The sequence below is a fragment of the Martes martes genome, assembly GCF_963455335.1.
Source record: "Martes martes genome assembly, chromosome: 3".
Lineage (NCBI taxonomy): Eukaryota > Metazoa > Chordata > Mammalia > Carnivora > Mustelidae > Martes > Martes martes.
The window spans coordinates 14486713-14499501 of record NC_137890.1 but is presented as its reverse complement, the minus strand read 5'-3'; the positions used below and the strand labels follow the sequence as shown (position 1 = coordinate 14499501).

The window sequence follows — 12789 nt, the reverse complement described above, 5'->3', positions numbered from 1 at the left end:
TTACAGACTTAGAGAAAAATGAAAATATATTTAAAAATAGGAATACACGAACCAGCTTTTAGCCTAAGACAAACCCATGATTCCTCAGGAAGTTTCCAGATGAGTGTAAATGAATACAAAGGCATGTCCCGACTTTTGGCCCGCCTGAGTAATTTATCTTCTGATTTGTGACAACACTGTGTACACGTTTGCATGCTCCTTTCAGTGAATTCACAGCGCTGAGCCATGGCTTATGATTTCTATCCCCATTGCCATTGATTGACTATTATTAATAAGTAGGAGCTTGTTTTTAATCAATTGTGGTAGCCAGCACTGGAATCCTATTTCAGAAAGCTAAATATTTTTTTAAGAAAAACCTCTGGCTGTGGCTTTAGGGGGTGGTTGTACGAAGAGTAATATTAAACTCTAGGAGGACAAAAAAGAGAGAAAAACAGAAAGTAGCATTAAACAGTAATCCCACGATAATGTCCTCCAAGTAGAAATGTTCGGTGTGCTCACTTGTGACTGTCTTTGCAGCGACAGCATGACAGGGGGCGTTTGGTACCAGCCTACGACCATAGTACTTGCAGAATTTTGTTTGTTTCTTCGTTTTAAGATTTTACTTATTTATTTTGAGAGAGAGCGTGCGCACACGTGGAAGGGCAGACGGGGAGGGAGAGGGAAAGAATCTCAAGCAGACTCCACTCGGAGCGCAGAGCCTGACATGGGGTCAGTCTCGTGACCTTGAAGCCATAACCTGAGCGGAAACCAAGAGTCGGACACTCAACCGAGTGTGCCGTCTGGGCTCCCCAGGACTTTCAGATGTTTTAAAGATTTTATTTATTTATTTTACAGACAGATCACAAGTAGGCAGAGAGGCTGGCAGAGAGAGAAGGGAGGAAGCAGGCTCCCTGCTGAGCAGAGAGCCCGATGCAGGGCTCGATCCCAGGACGCTGGGATCATGACCTGAGCCGAAGGCAGCAGCTTTAACCCACTGAGCCACCCAGGTGCCCTGACTTTCAGATGTTTTAAAGAGGTCGGATGACCTGCACTTAACAACCTGGAAAGGCACTCTTCTTTTTTTATGTGCATGATTGTGTTCAAACATCATAAAAGGGCTGATTGTGGAAATTCAGGATATCGTTTAATGAAGGCATCTTTCACAGAACTGTGGATTTCACGCTCTTGGCCTGGCCAGCTCTTTTAACCAGTGCATCTGAGTCCTTTGGGGCCAGTTTTTGTGTGCAGTTTGAGGGTGTTTTATTCCCTTTTACAGCAATCTTCTGTTCCTGGGAGCACGTGGAGAATTTCTTGGTTTCCAGAACATAGTTAGTGCTCTACTACAGGGTGAGGTCTTCCCCCCTGATTGTTCTGCTGGGACTCTTCCTTGCTTCGGTGACCCCTTGGGTTTCCCAGAAAAGGCAACACAAGAGTGAGAAAAGAAGGGACCCCGGGGCAGCAAATGCAGGCTATGAAAATGCCACCATAGCCAGATCTGCAGATGGGCAAGTAGACCCAACATTCCCAATCTTCCGTGGGTGTTGCTCCTAACTCCTCCCAGCTGGCAGCTGGGGCCACTCTTCTGTCACTGCTGACTCACACCAGAGAGCCTACCCCTGCCCAGCCAGGAGTTCAGGCCAGTGACACAGCACGTAGAAATAGACGAGGCAAAACTCGGGATGGGCCCAGGCAGGACGTGCCTCCTGCTCTCAACGGTGCAGTATGGCCTTGAGCCCTAAACCTGACCCGCCGCACCTAACTCAGGGGACAGGCTGTGGAGGGAACCTGCCTTGGCCCGGCCTTGTCCCTTGTCACCCTCACTCTGACTTTCCTGTCTCAGCTCTTCTGCGGATTCTGCGTGACCAAAAGAGACCCCTTCCACTTGGGGTCTCCACTTCATTTTATCCCATTAGGTTGGGGGTAGCGTCCATCAGTCATTGCCTTGAGACAGAAATCTATGGGCCAAAAAAACTTGAGGATCACTTCTTTATTTAAAAAAATCCCTCTTCTTCAGAATAAGGATAGGCAAACATGAAAACACACAGCCCTAACACTTTGGTATACTTTTGTCATTCCTTATTTGTTTTTCTGGTTGAGTGCTCCTCCCCTGAAAGGATTTCCTCTAGTCCTCTGCAGCAAAAAGTGATTTCCTTTTTTGTTCTCCATAGCATCATTTGTACCTTTGTGTGGGGACCTGCCCAGTTCAGGAGTTGACTTGTGTATCTGGTGGATCTTTGCATCTGCTCGAGGCATCAGCAGAGTGCTTTGGATAGCCAGATGGCAATGTCGCTAAATGATATTATTTTGTATTTATCTCCCACTAGATTGTGGTGATAAGCAAGATAGTGCTGTATCTAGCACTGACTTTGTATGGGCTCTGTAGAGGAGGAAAAACTTAACTTTCTCCCCCCTCTACTCTCCTGGGTTCTCAGCTGCACCCTATAAATTAGACTGACAAAAGACCGATTAACTGGAGAAAACCAGAGTTGGTTAACACGTGCATCATGGAGACATGTAGGAGTACTCAGTGATGAGTAACTCAAAGGGCTGGTTAGAACTTGGGCTTATATGGTATCTAAATAAAAGAACAGTAAGCTCAGAGAGAGGTGACAAGACCAGAGAAAAGGACTTTGACCTACTGGGGCAGCAGACTGGGAAGGCAGATCTTTGGGGGAACTAATTGAAGATACGGCTGGTTAGTTGAGTTTGTTACAAAGATTCCCCTGGTGTCTGCCCACCCACCCCCCCCCCCGGCCCCCCGGGTGTACTGTTCTCTCTGGTGATTAACCTCTGTCCTTCCTGCTAGGCAGGGTAGGGGGGCTGGGAGGGCCATCTTTACAAATCGATGTCCTGCTTTAAGACAGATGGGGAGGGGCAGAGAGCTTTTCTGGTATCTGCTTCTCCACTGCTGCCTTCAGCTCAAAATAACCCTCATGCCCCAGTGGCCTGTTTGGGGGTGGCATATTCTGCCATCCTTCAACACCTCGTACATGATTTGCAAAGAAATGTTTATTGAATTGAATTAAACTGAAAGCAAAGGGAACCCACCGTTTTCTGACCGGACTCTGCGAAATAATTTACCCTGCGCAGCGGACCAGATAGATGGAACATTCTCTGAGCTTCAGACGGGCCCAGAGAGAAGGCACCGGCTGAGTGGGAGGCCTGGGCTCCTTAGCTGGCTTTGCTTCTGCTTTGCCTGCAGGGATCACCTCTTCTTCCTTTCGGGAAGTCAGGAAGATATAATCAAGAGGTGGCTAGAAAAACACGTCGAGGGAAGTTTAAAGCGTTATACAGATACAAGGTGTTAGTACTTCCTATACAAGCTGTGGTAGCAAATGTTTGCGATGAGCATTTAGGCAATCTTGGCTCGTTGGTCTTAAATACTGTTTATGCCCTGAATAAGTCCACTATAACACCTGTGCGCACTCCCTTGCAGGTACGAATTAGGAGCTGCTCTATTTATCGGATGGGCAGGAGCCTCGCTCTGTATCATTGGTGGAGTCATATTTTGCTTTTCAATATCTGACAACAACAAACCTCCCAGGTATGGAAAAGAGACAAGGATGACCTGTTAAAATTATTGCAGGTGGGGCAAATTAGAGATCGTTCAAACGATTCTCAGAAATGTCCAAAAACTAGGATTGGTAAAAGTTTGGGACATATAGTGAAGGTAATATTAAATAAAATCAATACAGTGAATAGAATAAATATACAGTTAAAGTTAATTAAAAAAAAACAAAAAACAAAAAAAACCCCAGAGCTCATCCTTCTTACACTCCAGAGCTGTTTCTGTGAGCAGAACGATAGGGCTTCCTGCGTAAACTTCACCGTTTTTATAATTTATATATAATTATAATTTATATATTATATATTATATTATATATATTATAATTTATAATTAATAATTAAAAGCCTCATCATTTTCACATAGAGAATCCTGACGAAGGTCCTTCCGATCCCCTTCCTATCAGGGTCCAGGAAGATGGGTTTTAAAAGAGAAAAACTGAGCAGATGAACAAACCATGAGTTTCTTCTGCTGAATTTGCACTAACTGTTCAGAAATGACAGTGAGATAGTTGGGTGGGTGGGGAGTGGCGGCAAGAGAGAGGAAGAGAGAAAGCCCACTCAGAGTCATCAGGGAAGGTCTGAAACTATTGGGACAGAAGCAGGAGGTGACGGTTTCTGCTCTCAGTGTACACGAGGATCCACCAGACTATGTTTTGCCTTGCAGGATGGGATACTCCTACAACGGGGCCACGTCCGTCCTGTCTTCTCGGACAAAGTATCATGGCGCAGAAGGAGATTTTAAAACCACAAACCCTTCCAAACAGTTTGATAAAAATGCGTACGTCTGAGAAGAGCACAGCTGCGAGCTGTCTCAAGTTATTGTAAAAGTGAACTGTTCACAGAATGATCCCCTCCTCGAGGCCCTCCTCTGATTCACACTCCAAACTATTTTTAAAACATGAATTTGGAGAATTCGCTGATTGTGTGGATGTAAATGTTCTAATCATTTTCTGTTGTGGCTTTCTATTAAAAAATAAACAGGTTATTTACAGGATTTGTACATATTTGTACATTTATAGAACGTGAGACGTATTTAGCGCCAGTGGATCAAGTGTGTGTAACAGAGCCTTCTTGATCGTTCAGACGTAGCATCCTTTGTCCCCATTCCTGGTTTCTCTTCCTTCCTATATTACACAGAAGGTGTGTAAGGAGCGGTGTCTTGTGAACAGTGTGGGGGCAGTCTGAGGCTGTTCCTCAAAAGATGTTTGGGTTGAATGGACAGGTTACTGGCTGTGTCGCGATGACTTCCAGTTTCTTACACCTGTTTGTCACCGCTGTGATTCTCAGTGACCGCTCAAGGAAAGGCTAATGGGGCCAGGACATTGCCTGGCACGTCCGCCTTAAAGAACCGCTTAGGCGGGGCGCCTGGGTGGCTCAGTGGGTTAAAGCCTCTGCCTTCGGCTCAGGTCATGATCCCAGGGTCCTGGGATCGGGCCCCGCATCGGGCTCTCTGCTCCGTGGAGAGCCTGCTTTCTCCTCTCTCTGCCTGCCTTTCTGCCTGCTTGTGATCTCTGCCTGTCGAATAAATAAATAAAAATCTTTAAAAAAAAAAAAAAAAGATGCTCTTTAAAAAAAAAAAAAAAGAACCGCTTAGGCTTCTCTGATACAGAGCGCAGATTCAGGGCTGAGCGTCAGCATGAACCTGGCTAGAGATGCTGGTCATGGTTAACTCTGGGGCCAGCCGAGGAAGGTTCCAGAGCCTGCATGGCGCCTGCCTTGCTTACAGTGATGGGTGAGTTCTGGTGTGTCTCTCGGGCCCTGTGTGCACAGCCACTCTGGGTAATGGAGAGACTTAACCATTTTTGAGGGCATGTAAGTTGCCCCAGCGGTCTCTGAACAGCATGAAAGACTTAAAAGGGAAAAATCACGTTATTTGGAGATGCTCAGTGGGAAGAAGAGGAAATGAACAAGTTTGTTACTAAAAATATTATCTCTATATTACATATATACATACATAATATGTAGAAATATCTGTGAAAATATATAAATATGTAATATATCATTAAAATAAATATGAATATAAGATATATACTCTATATATAATATTTATAAATATCTCTTCCAGCAATGCAAATGCACTGAAAGCCATAAGGGGGTATTGGGTGCTACAGGCCAATATGGGGGGCAGGATTTTATGGGTGTGTGTTTAGAACCAAGTTTTTTATTTCAGAGCTGTGCTGGTGAAGGTACGAAAGGTAATGTTTAGATTGTACTGAAGTATTGTAGCTCCTGAAGAATTTAGGGAGTGGAGGGGATGGTGCAAAGACAGAAAAGCTCTGCTGGGAACCACAAGCGTGTTAGCTGCGCATCGGTGAAGGGAAACACAGGATGCAGAGACAACTGAAAGGAACCACATCTCCGAGGACAGCATGGTAGGTTGAAAGAGAGGAGTTCAAGGAGTGGCTTTTGCAAAACAGACCTGCCGACTTAGTTTAAAGATTTTTTTTTATTATTTTTTTTATTTGACAGACAGAGGTCACAAGTAGGCAGAGAGGCAGGCAGAGAGAGGAGGAAGCAGGCTCCCTGCTGAGCAGAGAGCCCGATGCGGGGCTCGATCCCAGAACCCTGGGATCATGACCTGAGCCGAAGGCAGAGGCTTAATCCACTGAGCCACCCAGGTGCCCCCGACTTAGTTTAAATACTGGGTTCGCATAGCAGAGTTCATCCCATTTCCGCACCCCTTTCCATCGGGAGCGGAGACGCGGAGCACAGAGACCCGGGTAAAGCTTGCTCCTGTCACTTTCGAATTGTATGGCTTTGGGCAAATTACTTAATAATTCTACATTTCTCACACCTTCAGGATGAGGATTATGATAATTACTGTGTCCCAAAGTTGTTCCGATTAAATGAACTAATGATGCATGTTAAAAAAGCAAAATGGGGGTGCCTGGGTGGCTCAGTCAGTTGGGTCAGGGCTCGGGTCGTGATCTCAGGGTCCAGGGATCGGGTCCCACATCAGGCTCCCTGCTTAGCGGGGAGTTTGCTTTTTCCTCTCCCTCTATCCCTCCCCCTGCTCATGCACTCGGTCTCACTCTCTCAAATAAATAAAATCTTAAAAAAAAAATAGGCCCACATAGTTCAATAAATATCTATTAAAAAGTGACCGAATGACTCCAGTGGCCCATGTGCCTTCTCAGGCACGGTGTGGCTCTGGTGTGTTGTTTATCTCTGTCCTCCTATATGGAAATTTGATTTGGCATTTATTAAAGTGCTTACATAGAAAGTGCATTTCCATAAAACGGCCCCTGTGAGAAGTGCTTAAAATGTGCAAGTGGACAAGTGAAAAGGACCCTTGGGGGAGGCGGGGGAGGGGCAGAAACACAAATGGTTGTGGCTTCAGATCAGGATGTCGTGTGGCACAGCTAACAGGGCGAGCCGGACCTCCCAACAAGGTAAGTTTAGCTCCGAACTCATCCTTAATAACTCAGCCGCAGTCACAGTGAGGTAAGGGAGGGTTTTACTTGAAAGGTTGGCGAACTGAAAAGAGATCCAAAACCCAACAGACTGTTAGTTAAAATGTTACTTTTTTGGGGGTGAAACAGAGTACAGATAGTACCACAAAGTATAAAAAAAAAAAGCAAAAAACAGCTTATATGAACTTTCTGACCATCGGCAATTATTAAGAACAAAACTAATTAGTTTTGAGGTATTTTATAATATGGGTTGGGCATTTGAAAAGAGTGGGGAAAAAACCCGACATACATGTATGAATTCAGTAATGACTCAGTCTTTGCATATTCTGATAAATTAATTGACATTGAAAACAGCTACATTTTATTCATAAAATATCCAAGGTAAAGATTATACTGCAGAAATGGTATTTAACGTTCTAAAATAATTGTTTAATAACAACATGCTTACAAGGGCTCAAGTCAGAGTATGGTGCACATACTTCTGGAAAATGTATTTAACTTAGCCCAACTCTATTTTTGTAATCCTAAACTTATTTCTATATGAAAAATAACCAATCTACTCTGTAAGATTTCACTGATTCCACTAACTCAATTTTAAGCATACTAACGGAATTTATAATAAAACACTTCCAGTGTGAAAATGGACATAAGAAAGATATGTAAAAAAAAGTTTTAATTCAAACCAAAACCTGCTATAAGTTTAAAAAAAATTCACTTAAAAATTAGTTGAAAAAATACACTTAAACACTAGAGTACCGTTCTGAAGAAAAAACTTTTTATGACTTCAAATGACATATTAATTTTAAGCAGCAGAAGTCAAACACCTCTATATGCTTCAAAATACTGTTGACAGTTTTTGTTCTCCGATACTGAATTAGGTGCTGTTAAAGAGACCCTTGTTCTTGGAATCAGCTTCCGTGTCCTTGTGGGAAATACTGTAAGGCAGGAGCGGGGTGGGGGGGTCTTGGGGGCAGGTCGCTGGAAACCTGCCGGCGTCTTCACCTTGACCCTGAGGCGGTGGTTACACATCTGAGGAGTCGCTCCAGTCGGTCACCGTCACTAAGCTGCTTTTCAGGGTGCTGGATTCGTCTTGAAGTCCTGTGGAGGGAGAGAGAGGAGGAGGAAGAGGAGCTCCAGTGATCAGACGAGCCTGTAAAAATCCGTCCTTTGTCGCTCAGTGTCCAGGTCTGTTGGCTAATCCCCACGTCCCGGCTCCCACAGGCCTGGAGGAGGCTACAGGGCCACGAAATGGCCACATCTCCAGGGAACCATGAGGGACCCTTGTCTAGAGGCTTCCACTCAGCATCTCTGTATTCAGCCGAGGGTCAGGATCCTTCTTCTTTTTTTTTTTTTTAAAGATTTTATTTATTTATTTATTTGATAGAGGGAGATCACAAGTAGGCAGAGAAGCAGGCTCCCTGCTGAGCAGAGAGCCTGATGCGGGGCTTGATCCCACTGGGATCGTGACCCGAGCCGAAAGGAGAGGCTTTAACCCACTGAGCCACCCAGGGGCCGCCGAGGGTCAGGATCCTTAACTGCGCTCAGTAACGTTCTGTTGTTGCTACTGACTCTGAGTGAGATGTGAAGAAAGGAGGATAAAATTATAATAAGCCGAGGAGGAACTAAATGGTAGATATGGGTTTTCTAGGGTCAATGGGCTTCACTAGGAAGCACAGATAAGCTAGTGATGGGCACCGTGTGGGAGTAAAGGCCCGGCTCACGTTCTGGAGGAGAGGAAAGATGACTTGGAGAGCAAACACAGCAATGGCTCATCTTACAAAGTGATGTGGCGAGAGATCCCGCTGAAAATGGGAAGGACAGAGAGGTTTGCACGTATAATTTAAAGTAAAAAATGGGGCGGGGTGCCTGGGTGACTCAGATGGTTAAGCATCTACCTTCAGCTCAAGTCATGATCTAAGGGACCTGGGATTGAGCCCACATTGGGCTCTCTGCTTGGCAGGGAGCCTGCTTCCTCCTCTCTCTCTGCCTACTTGTGATCACTCTCTCTCATATAAATAAATAAAATCTTAAAAAAAATAAATAACAGATGGGGGTAGGAAAACACCCAAAAGGAGTCCTGAGAGCATCCTGAGTGCAGAAAATGAGCCACACCGCCATCTGTCTTAGCAGGGCATCAGGAGTTCAAGTCAAGGGGCGCCTGGGTGGCTCAATCACTAAGCCTCTGCCTTCGGCTCAGGTCATGATCCCAGGGTCCTGGGATGGAGCCCTGCATTGGACTCCTCGCTCAGCGGGAAGCCTGCTTCTCCCTCCCCCACTCCCCCTGCTTGTGTTCCCTCTCTTGCTGTCTCTCTCTCTCTCTGTGTCAAATAAATAAATAAAATCTTTAAAACAAAACAGTTCATGTCTAAAGTTGATGAGCCTGGAATCTGTAGTCTGACTTGCTACCGAGAGACGTGGTGGACCTCGGGGTGCCACACAGACCCGAGGGCGGGCGCTGCAGCTGGGGGAAGGGCGCAGACAAGCCCTTCAAGATGACCTTTCACCACGTGCAAGAATTACTTTGACAAAAAATACAAATCACATTTTATAATTTTAAAAATGAAGTATATTGGGAATTAAGTTACTGGACTTAGCTAGACCCTAGGACTCATCCAGGAACAACGTCAGCTCCCGGCCTCCTCTCTAATTCATCCCACTGGCTACAGTGTTGCAAGAGAAATCTTTCCTCAAAGAAAGTAAAGGGAAACATTTAATATGTAAACAGATTAACGCAGGAAGACTGCCAGAAGAATGGCCCCATTCTGGTGTAAGATCAGAAATTTTAATTTCCGTGAGGCACCTGCAAGGGGAGAGTATCTGTGTGGGCATTTTCAAAAATAACATTAAAATTTAAAGACTAAAGTTTCGGTCCAAATTAAATACACCCGGGTTAAAGGACTCTGAAAAGCAGTAAGTGTGCACAAAGCACACGGTATTTGTTACACCAGCAGCATTTCCGTCCGATGCTGTTTCAACACAGCTTCGTTAGATTTTTTTTTTAATTTTAATTTTTTTTTTTAAAGATTTTATTTATCCATTTGACAGATCACAAGTAGGCAGAGAGGCGGGCAGAGAGAGAAGGGAGGAAGCAGGCTCCCTGCTGAGCAGAGAGCCGATGCGATGCGGGGCTCGATCCCAGGATGCTGGGATCATGACCTGAGCTGAAGCCAGCGGCTTTAACCCACTAAGCCACCCAGGTGCCCCTCGTTAGATATTTTTAAAGAGGACACGAGTAACTGGAAAACGGACTGCGCTTCTAGGTGCTCGAGCAGCCAACCTTCTGCATGTGGACCCTTCAGATTAGATGCGCCCCAGGCACTTGGCACTTGAGTCGAATTTGCCTCATTCTTCACAGGGAGAGGTTCCTTCCATTCTCTCCCGGTTTTCTTCCCCAGAGATCCTTCCTCCTCTGAGGATGACAGGTCCCAGTCGTCATCATCCACGTCTGCACACTGAAAGAAATGCACAGAAATGCACAGAGAGCCGTGAGCGTTTCTTAAAGACGCGGCGCATGGGGGCGTCCCTTGGTTATTTTGTTGGCCAGACGGAGCCGCTGACACCGGATGATCTGCAGCTGGGGAACCTCGAAGATTCCACGTCTGGTGATTTCTGGAGGGCAAGGAAACGGATTTGGAAGTCTGCGTTTTGTAGGCAGACAGAACCACCTCCTTTTTTCTTGCCACGGAGTTTCCATGTTTCCTACTTATTCTACCAGCCATGACTTTAGAAAATCTCGGAAACGCTACGTTGTAGCAGTAAAGCTGGGCTGGTCCGCAGGCAGGAGCTCTTACATCTGGGATAATCTGACCTTGAGCCTCAGGTTGGAGCTGCTGGAAAGGTGTTGGGGCCTTTCCTCCACTTTGGGAAGAGAGCTCAGGCTCTGCCCTCGTCTCTCTGATGCTTTCTCTGCACACTCCGGCTCCCAAGTGGGGCTAAGCCCCCCAAAGTCCCTATCTTACTGTCAGGTCCTGCCACGGATGTGGAGCCGAGGCCCAGGTTCTAGCCAGTCCCAAGCATCCGGGGGGCAAACTAGCTAATACTTGGCCGCGTCAAGCCAGACACGTGACAGGAGTTTGAAAACCTGTAAAGCCTGAGAAGCACGTGATGCCTTCTTACCCACTGTCGTTCCAATATCCTGGATTCTCTACAGAATAGAAAGAAATGCAATCATCCTGCAGAGAAGGTACGGTCTACATCTCAACGGCTGCTACTACATCTTTGTTTGACATTTCACTACAAGAAGTACAGTAATTAAGGTATATTCGTTAAAAGATGAATTTCTCTGTATGTTTAGCGAGCAAGGGTGATTTCACCTTTAGTTCTTCTTTTAATTCTTTTTTGATGAACGCCTCAGCAACGTTAATCCCACCAGCTGGCTTATTCACATTTCTGTGATTTGAAACCGTCTTTTCAACTTTTTCAGTTAGTGTTTTAATGGAGGTTCCTGTGTAACCAACAGAAAATAGGCACAGTTTTAAAAAAAAATTATCTTTCTAGATTCCAAAATATCTTGAACAAGTGACTTTGAAAGAGTCTGAGCTTTACAAATAATCATGTTTATTAAATTAAAATCAATTGATATATTTTGGGGGTTGAAAAAAGTTACATTAAGACATATAACTCCTTTTAGAAAAATCATGATCCCCTAGACCAGAAGCAGTAACATGTTCTTTTTTTAAAGAATTCGTTTATTTATTTGAGAGAGAATGAGAGAGAGACAGCATTAGAGGGAGGAGATCACAGGGAGAAGCAGACTCCCCACCAAGCTGGGAGTCTGATGTGGGACTCGATCCCAGGACCCCAGGATCATGACCTCAGCTGAAGGTGGTCGCTTAATGAACTGAGCCACCCAGGCACCCCAAGGTTTCATTTGAAATCAAAGAAGGATGGTCTCATTCAAGCTGTGGTCAGAAACTTTAATTTCAGTGAGGTAGTCTGTAGGAGTAGAATATTCATGAGGGGATTTTCAAAAACAGTATTACTTTAAAATTAGTTATATCTTATGTAATTATAGAAATCTTGTGTAATTATATAAATTATATAAACAAAAACAAATTTTATATAATTATAATTATAGAAATATATATAAATATATCATAAATTTATATAAATTTATAATATAAATAATATATATTATATATAATATATAATATAAATACTATATTATATATAATTTATAATATATAAATTTATATAAATTGTATACAATACAATAAATGAATTATATCTGATATGTTTAAAATATATAATTTTTGAACTGCATTAAACAGAATTTCTTTTTTTAAGAAATGACCCTTCAGCCCCACTTCTCTTCCGCAGATGGTCAGCAGCTGCACACTTGGCTCTTTTGCTCCTTTAGAACTGCCCCGTCTCCCCAGGTGGCCCGGGGTCTGAGAGCAGCCCTTCTCACAGAAGCCCAGTGTGTGCGTGAGTTGCGTCCCTCCACGGTCATATGATGATGTTCTCATCCCCAATCTCTCACAATGTGACCTTATTTGGGGAGAAGGCCTTTAAAGAGGTAATCAAATTCAAGTGAGTTTGTGCTGAATCTGGTACCACTGGTGTCTTTATAAAAATGGGGAATTTGGACACAGATGCATGAACGGGGGAGGGTGATGGTCCCCTACAAGCTGAGGACAGAAGCTTAGACCAGATCTTGTCCTCATGGCCCTTACAAAGAACCAGCCTTGCAACCCTTGATTTTGGCCTTGTAGCTTCTGGGATGGAGACAAGAAATTTCTGTTTTGAGCCACGAGATATGTGGTACTTTGATCCTACAGTCCTCGGAAACGAACATACCTAGGCACCCCCAACTGCTTCCTCTCCTTCC

General features: G+C 44.5%; 2 protein-coding genes across 5 annotated transcripts in view; one reads left to right on the top strand and one right to left on the bottom strand.

The window, feature by feature from the left end:
• CLDN10 (claudin 10) overlaps nt 1-5088 on the top strand; it is a gene marked incomplete at its 5' end in the record, with an annotated part of 119630 nt that extends 114542 nt beyond the window's left edge. For 2 of the 4 annotated variants that reach the window (XM_080798971.1, XM_080798970.1), the window contains one exon: nt 4211-5082. In XM_080798971.1, coding sequence (XP_080655097.1) covers nt 4211-4334 — 124 coding nt within the window. In that variant the 3' untranslated portion in view covers nt 4335-5082. Of the gene's footprint in view, nt 1-3415; nt 3524-4210 lie in introns of all 4 variants that reach the window. The other 2 variants (XM_080798968.1, XM_080798969.1) reach the window with 2 other exon arrangements.
• A 1899-nt stretch (nt 5089-6987) lies between these two features.
• Nucleotides 6988-12789, bottom strand: part of DZIP1 (DAZ interacting zinc finger protein 1) — a 48189-nt gene continuing 42387 nt past the window's right edge. Inside the window, exons 18-20 of the mRNA XM_080798430.1 lie at nt 11273-11403; nt 10237-10411; nt 6988-8057 (exon numbers count right to left, since the gene is read on the bottom strand). Coding sequence (XP_080654556.1) covers nt 7981-8057; nt 10237-10411; nt 11273-11403 — 383 coding nt within the window. The 3' untranslated portion in view covers nt 6988-7980. The remainder of the gene's footprint in view (nt 8058-10236; nt 10412-11272; nt 11404-12789) is intronic.